The 8,515-nt window shown below is 38.3% G+C and overlaps 1 protein-coding gene across 1 annotated transcript in view; it reads right to left on the reverse strand.

The window, feature by feature from the left end:
- Window positions 1-2,230, reverse strand: part of LOC107549517 (T-cell activation Rho GTPase-activating protein-like) — a 14,104-nt gene extending 11,874 nt beyond the window's left edge. Inside the window, exon 1 of the mRNA XM_016230632.1 lies at window positions 2,045-2,230. Coding sequence (XP_016086118.1) covers window positions 2,045-2,092 — 48 coding nt within the window. The 5' untranslated portion in view covers window positions 2,093-2,230. The remainder of the gene's footprint in view (window positions 1-2,044) is intronic.
- Between the last annotated feature and the right edge of the window lie 6,285 nt (window positions 2,231-8,515).

Here is an 8,515-nt window from a genome sequence, read left to right on the forward strand (position 1 = left end):
AAATATTTCCACATAGTGAGGTAGATATGTGGGGGCGTGTTAGAACGAGCCGTTTTAGGGGAGCGTGGCAGAGTCTTAACTTTGATAAAGAATATCTCTTTGGTTTTGAGACTTTAGTCTTTGCAACTTCAGGGATCTTATCTATGCACAATCAGCTTGTAACACTCCAAAGAGAAAGGAAAACTTGAAATTGCATCATATGACCCCTTTAAATATTTTAACATGTTGTTGTTATGATTAGTAGTAATAACTTTTGTATGACACAGCTGGCAATTTGATCTCAACATTAAGTCTTAAGTCTTAATTAAGTCCTAACTTCAGTCATTAAGTCTTAATATAATGTGATTGTACACATAATTTAATCATATTTCATATCATCTGACATTTCACCCGTATAACTTTTATCACAAAACTAGTCACTGATCTTAACCGATTTGGCTTCTTCAGTGATATTCAGGGTAAATCCTGACACACAGTGACCCCAAATAGCATTTTGGTCCTTTAGGTCATATTTGAAACTGCCTGAATGGCATTGGATGAGATACAAAATATCAGACAAATGCAAACAAATGAGTCTAGAGGTTTATTTTTTTATTTTTAGAACATTGTTTTCTGGAGCCATTTTTGTACAAAAAAAAAGATATTTGGTGTAGAAACAATTGTCACTCAAATTGCAAGTATTATAATCTATCTATCTATCTATCTATCTATCTATCTATCTATCTATCTATCTATCTATCTATCTATCTATCTATCTATGTTTACACGTGAAGCCAACAAATTTGTTTGAAAATTTTCCAATTCAGTTCATTATGAAATACAAATAGCACTGTCAAGAAGAAAGCATGCATGTTGGATTATGAACATACATTTCTAAAGTGATTGTGTAGACTGTCAATGCATACAGGATTAATTATGCTTTCATATATGTTAACAATTAGGAATTCCCTTTAGTATGTGTTTAATATTTACATGTCATCAGGGTTTAAGAATCTTGACACGAGTCCCAATAGAAGCAAAACTATTCAAGCACAGCATGCATCAGTTATTTAGTATATATTAATGCAACATGGCATAATTACAGAGCCTTCCTGGAACTTTTTTTGCGCACTATTGAATTCTGGGGCAATTATGCGGCCCAAACAATGATCACTTGTTCACGCAGCCAGTGAAAAACAATACTGAGTCATTTGTATAGCATGGAGCCAATTTATCAGTCTGTCTGAGATTGGCAATGAACTCTGGCTGCAAAAACGAGAAATAGACCCTTTATTCATAACAAAGTCAATATGCCATCGGATTTCTCTATTAGAAATTATATTCTCCTGTATGGGAGTATTAAGTGTATAACACTGAAGTGATGCCAAAACAAACTCCACTCACAATATCCCACTTTAACCAGTAATTATCACTGTTAAAATTAAAATAGTGCCTCTTAAGTTGTCTACAACTTGCATAAACATCATGTATAAAGCATGGTATAAACATGTAATAATGCTATAATAGTTCATATTATAGTTAATATAACTGACAGAAAAATAAAATATTTTGTATAATATTCTTGTAATATTCAAGTGTGAAACTTGAGAGTGAGAAGCTATAGTATCTGAATAGTCTCTTTCTGATAGCCATACTGTAGAAAATGTAAATATTTAGGCACAAAAATAAGTGTTTGCTTGCTAAATAAGTAAATAAATCAATTACTTAATTGACATGCTAATATGTGCTTTTTTGTAAATAGTTATTTCAAACACTGGCCATAAAATAAGCCACTTAATCCAGCTTCAGTCCACATCATGTACAAACATGACGCAAACATCTGCTAATACTGTACTAGTTTATTTCAAAGCTAATTAGTACAAAAATATTTTATATAATTTATATAAAAAACATTCAATATTATTATGAATGTGAAACTTGAGAATGCAAAGCTAGTCTTTGAATTAGCTTGTTTATAATAGATTTACATTAGGAAAATGGAATCTTAAGAATTTTTATTTGTAATTTTAAAAGCTATGCAATCCCCACCCTCAGAGCTACTTACTGGCTGTATGGGGGCAGTGGTCCCATCATAACTTCCTCTCCTCCTCATCTTGAGCACCCTTTCAACAGCACAGCCCGCGTCCAGAGTCTCACACAGTTTATCCCCGAATATTCTGTTTTAATCTAGACTCTTTGAGAGGAGTTTTCAGCACCCTGCTTGCGGTCCAGTTTAAAACGAATCCTGGGTTCTCTTGACTGGCATCTTCAGCAGTAACTAATGAGGTTGAGAACAATGGAGTACCAGGGAGGACAAATGGGAGGAGAGAGGGGTTCCGCTTGACCTAGGCCAAACCTGCCCGCTGTGGCAGCCACTTATTCTTTTGGCTTTTTCAGCCATGTTTGCCCTGATACAATTGAAGCTGCTGCTTCCCTGTTTACAAGCTAATGATGATCAGCTTTTACAAGAACAACAAGGGAACAAGAATGACCTAAACCCACCCAACAAGCAAACCCCACCTGAATTGATGGTACAGCCAGAGATGAAAAGTCATTTTTAACAATAAAAGACATGGAGTCTGTAATACATGCTTTTATCTCATCCAGATTAGATTATTGTAATGTATTGTACCTGGGTGTTTCACAGTCTCTGTTGTCTTGTCTTCAACTTGTTCAAAATGCTGCCTCTCGATTGTTAACTGGAACAAGGAAGAGGGAACATATTTCACCAGTGTTGATCTCTCTCCACTGGCTCCCAGTTAAATATCGTATCCATTTTAAAACATTATTGTTTGTTTATAAGGGTTTCCATGGACTGGCTCCATCATATATCTCTGATCTCCTTACATTTACATTTACATTTAGTCATTTAGCAGACGCTTTTATCCAAAGCGACTTACAAATGGGGGATACATAAAGCGATTCTTCTTAAAGAGGCAAACAGACACAAGAAGTGGTTGTAATACCAAGTTCTTAGACATTGTTCAAATAAGTACAAGCTAGAAAGAGAAGGAATAAATAAAGAGAGATACTTTTAAAAAAAAAAATTTTTATGATGAAGTCAAGTAGCTTCGAAAGAGATGAGTTTTCAGCTGTCGCTTGAAAATTGTCAGGGATTCAGCATTCCGGATAGGGGTGGGAAGATCGTTCCACCAGCCAGAACATGTCCTTCTGTTCCATTGTAATGCCTCCAGGGAACTTCGATCAACTAGTACTCTTCAGTTGACTGTTCCAAGGTCACACTTGAAATCGAAAGGAGATCGTGCCTTTTCAGTAGCTGCCACCCTATATAAGAACTGCACCAACATACGCTGATTTTAAGTCTCTTCCTAAAACGTATTTATTTACTGTTGCTTATGGTCATAAGTAAGCGCAGTGGCATAACTGCAGTGTACTATCTGTCGCTGTATTGTCTATGTTTACTTTTGTATTTTGTTATATGCTTAATTTTGTACAGCACTTTGGCCAACAGCTGTTGTTTTTAAATGTGCTCTATAAATAAATATGACTGACTGACTGACAGAGAGATAGAGTTTGCGCGTGCAAACAATCATCATTATTATTATTTATTTATTTATTTTCAATTCTGTTTGGTGACGCTAGAATGATAGCACAGAAATTAAACACTTTAAAGGATGTATACCAAAGTGTGTCTGTTGGGACGTAGACATTTTACAGTGTTATAGTAGCTTTTGAATTATATAAAAGTATATTGTACCATTTAGATTCTGTAGCAAACTTAATTGTAACTATGCAATAATCAGTGCGATGACTGACTCTTGTCTAACATGCAAATGTTGACAGAAAATTGTCTGAGCGGTTGAAATCATGTGATGTCAAAGCCACTGTGGACGTTGACTGTGGACTTCAGAAAACACAGTGGACCAAAACCAGCAGATGACATGGCAGCCCAAATCATCACAGACTGTGGAAACTTCACACTGGACTTCAAGCAACATGGTTTCTATGCCTCTCCACTATTTCTCCAGACTCTGGGACCTTGATTTCCAAATGAAATGCAAAATTTACTTTCATCTGAAAAGAGGACTTTGGTCCACTGTGTTTTCTGAAGTCCACAGTCAACGCAGCCATCTACCAGGAAATTTTAGGGCACTTCATGCTTCCTTCTGCTGACAAGCTCTATGGAGATGCTGATTTCATTTTCCAGCAGGACTTGGCACCTGCCCACACTGCCAAAAGCACCAAAAGCTGGTTCAATGACCATGGTGTTACTGTGCTTGATTGGCCTGCAAACGCGCCTGACCTGAACCCTATAGAGAATCTGTGGGGTATTGTCAAGAGGAAGATGAGAGACACCAGACCCAACAATGCAGATGACCTGAAGGACGCTATAAAAGCAACCTGGGCTTCCATTACACCTGAGGGACCTTCTATCCCTAGAGTTGGTCAGATGGCAAAATAAACAATCCAAAATAAATAATTTAGTATCTCATAATTAATTAAAATTCTACTTCTAGTCTGTTTAATCTAAAAGAGCCTTTGTCAGAAGTGGGATATGAACCCACGCCTCCATTTGGAGACCAAAATCCTCAGCAATTGAGAAGGTTGATAAGCCTTGAGTCTGGCGCCTAAGACCGCTCGGCCATTCTGACATAACCATGCAAAGATGTGAAGGGCAATTCTATCCCTAAAGTTGGTCAGATGGCAAAATAAACAATCCAAAATGTATAATTTACTCTCTCATAATTACTTCAAATTCTCCTTCTAGTCTGTTCACTCTAAAAGAGCCTTTGTCAGAAGTGGGATTTGAACCCACCCCTCCATTTGGCAAGGTCATTTGGAGACCAGAAACCTCAGCAACTGAGAAGGTTGATAAGCCTTGAGTCTGGCGCCTCAGACCGCTCGGCCATTCTGACATAACCATGCAAAGATGTGAAGGGCAATTCTATCCCTAAAGTTGGTCAGATGGCAAAATAAACAATCCAAAATGTATAATTTACTCTCTCATAATTACTTCAAATTCTACTTCTAGTCTGTTCACTCTAAAAGAGCCTTTGTCAGAAGTGGGATTTGAACCCACACCTCCATTTGGCAAGGTCATTTGGAGACCAGAAACTGAGAAGGTTGACAAGCCTTCAGTCTGGCGCCTAAGACCGCTCGGCCATTCTGACATAACCATGCAAAGATGTGAAGGGCAATTCTATCCCTAAAGTTGGTCAGATGGCAAAATAAACAATCCAAAATGTATAATTTACTCTCTCATAATTACTTCAAATTCTACTTCTAGTCTGTTCACTCTAAAAGAGCCTTTGTCAGAAGTGGGATTTGAACCCACACCTCCATTTGGCAAGGTCATTTGGAGACCAGAAACTGAGAAGGTTGACAAGCCTTCAGTCTGGCGCCTAAGACCGCTCGGCCATTCTGACATAACCATGCAAAGATGTGAAGGGCAATTCTATCCCTAAAGTTGGTCAGTTGGCAAAACAAATGATCCAAAATGTATAATTTACTGTCTCATAATTACTTCAAATTCTACTTCTAGTCTGTTTACTCTAAAAGAGCCTTTGTCAGAAGTGGGATATGAACCCACGCCTCCATTTGGAGACCAAAAACCTCAGCAACTGAGAAGGTTGATAAGCCTTGAGTCTGGCGCCTAACACCGCTCGGCCATTCTGACATAACCATGGAAAGATGTGAAGGGCAATTCTATCCCTAGAGTTGGTCAGATGGCAAAATAAACAATCCAAAATAAATAATTTACTGTCTTATAATTAATTAAAATTCTACTTCTAGTCTGTTTACTCTAAAATATTCTTTGTCAGAAGTGGGATTTGAACCCACGCCTCCATTTGGAGACCAGAAACCTCAGCAACTGAGAAGGTTGATAAGCCTTGAGTCTAGCGCCTTAGACTGCTCGGCCATTCTGACATAAACATGCAAGGATGTGAAGGGCAATTCTCTCACTGGAGTTGGTCAGATGGTAAAATAAATGATCCAAAATATATAATCTACTGTCTCATAATTACCTCAAATTCTACTTCTAGACTGTTCACTCTAAAAGAGCCTTTGTCAGAAGTGGGATTTGAACCCACAACTCCATTTGGAGACCAGAAACCTCAGCAACTGAGAAGGTTGATAAGCCTTGAGTCTGGCACGTAGACCGCTCGGCCATTCTAATATAAACATTGAAGGATGTGAAGGGCAATTCTTTCCCAGGAGTTGGTCAGCTGGCAAAATGAATGATCCAAAATTTATAATCTACTGTCTCATAATTAATTCAAATTCTACTTTAAGTCTGTTTCCTCTAGAAGAGTCCTTGTCAGAAGTGGGATTTGAACCCACGCCTCCATTTGGAGAACAGAAACCTCAGCAATCAAGAAAGTTAATAAGCCTTGAGTCTGGCGCCTTAGACCACTCGGCCATTCTGAAATGAACATGCGGGGATGTGAAGGGCAATTCTCTTGCTGGAATTGGTCAGATGGTAAAATAAATTATCCAAAATATATAATCTACTGTCTCATAATTATTTCAAATTCTACTTCTAGTCGGTTCACTCTAAAGGAGCCTTTGTCAGAAGTTGAACCCACGTCTCCATTTGGAGACCAGAAACCTCAGCAACTGAGAAGGTTGCTAAGCCTTGAGTCTGTCGCCTTAGACCGCTCGGCCATTCTGACATAAACATGCAAGGATGTGAAGGGCAATTCTCTCGCTGGAGTTGGTCAGATGGTAAAATAAATGATCCAAAATATATAATCTACTCTCTCATAATTAATTAAAATTCTACTTCTAGTCTGTTTACTCTAGAAGAGTCTTTGTTAGAAGTGGGATTTGAACCCACGCCTCCATTTGGAGACCAGAAACCTAAGCAACAGAGAAGGTCGATAAACTTAGATTCTGGCACCTAAGATCGATCGGCCATTCTGACATAACCATGCAAATATGTGAAGGGCAATTCTATCCCTAGAGTTGGTCAGATGGCAAAATAAATGATCCAAAATAAATAATTTACTATCTCATAATTACTTCAAATTCTACTTTAAGTCTGTTCACCCTAAAATAGCATTTGTCAGAAGTGGGACATGAACCCACGCCTCCATTTGGAGACCAGAAACCTCAGCAACTGAGAAGGTTGATAAACTTCGAGTCTGGCGCCTTAGACCGCTCTGCCATTCCTACACAAATATACTGGCATGTGAAGGACAATTCTTTCCTTAGAGTTGGTCAGAATGCAAAATAAATTATCCAAAATACATAATTTACCGTCTCATAATTACTTCAAATTCTACTTCTAGTCGGTTCACTCTAAAAGAGCTTTTGTCAGAAGTGGGAAGTTGAACACACGTCTCCATTTGCAGACCAGAAACCTCAGCAACTGAGAAGGTTAATTAGCCTTGAGTCTGGCGCCTTAGACCGCTTGGTCATTCTGGCATAAACATACAAGGATGTGAAGGGCAATTCTCTCACTGGAGTTGGTCAGATGGTAAAATAGATGATCCAAAATATATAATCTACTCTCTCATAATTAATTAAAATTCTACTTCTAGTCTGTTTACTCTAGAAGAGTCTCTGTCAGAAGTGGGATTTGAACCCACACCTCCATTTGGAGACCAGAAACCTCAGCAACAGAGAAGGTCGATAAACTTTGATTCTGGTGCCTAAGATCGGTCGGCCATTCTGACATAACCATGCAAATATGTGAAGGGCAATTCTATCCCTAGAGTTGGTCAGATGGCAAAATAAACAATCAAAAATAAATAATTTACTATCTCATAATTACTTCAAATTCTACTTTAAATCTGTTCACCCTAAATAGCATTTGTCAGAAGTGGGATATGAACCCAAGCCTCCATTTGGAGACCAAAAACAGCAGCAACTGAAAAGGTTGATAAGCCTTGATTCAGGCACCTAAGACTGCTCGGCCATTCTGACATAAGCATGCAAGGATGTGAAGGGCAATTCTCTCGCTGGAGTTGTTCATATGGCAAAATAAATGATTCAAAATATATAATTTACAGTTTCATAATTACTTCAAATTCTACTTCTAGTCAGTTCACTCTAAAAGAGTCTTTGTCAGAAGTGGGATTTGAACACACGCCTCCATTTTGGAGACCAGAAACCTCAGCAACTGAGAAGGTTGATAAGCCTTGGGTCAGGCACCTTAGACTGCTCGGCCATTCTGACATAAACACGCAAGGATGTGAAGGGCAATTCTTTCGCTGGAGTTGGTCAGATGGTAAAATAAATGATCCAAAATATATAATCTACTGTCTCATAATTACTTCAAATTATACTTCTAGTCGGTTCACTCTAAAAGAGCCTTTGTCAGAAGTTGAACCCACGCCTCCATTTGGAGACCAAAAACCTCAGCAACTGAGAAGGTTGATAAGCCTTGGGTCAGGCACCTTAGACTGCTCGGCCATTCTGACATAAACACGCAAGGATGTGAAGGGCAATTCTTTCGCTGGAGTTGGTCAGATGGTAAAATAAATGATCCAAAATATATAATCTACTGTCTCATAATTACTTCAAATTATACTTCTAGTCGGTTCACTCTAAAAGAGCCTTTGTCAGAAGT

Source organism: Sinocyclocheilus grahami, unplaced genomic scaffold (genome assembly GCF_001515645.1).
Source record: "Sinocyclocheilus grahami isolate Dianchi unplaced genomic scaffold, SAMN03320097.WGS_v1.1 scaffold374.1, whole genome shotgun sequence".
Classification (NCBI taxonomy): domain Eukaryota; kingdom Metazoa; phylum Chordata; class Actinopteri; order Cypriniformes; family Cyprinidae; genus Sinocyclocheilus; species Sinocyclocheilus grahami.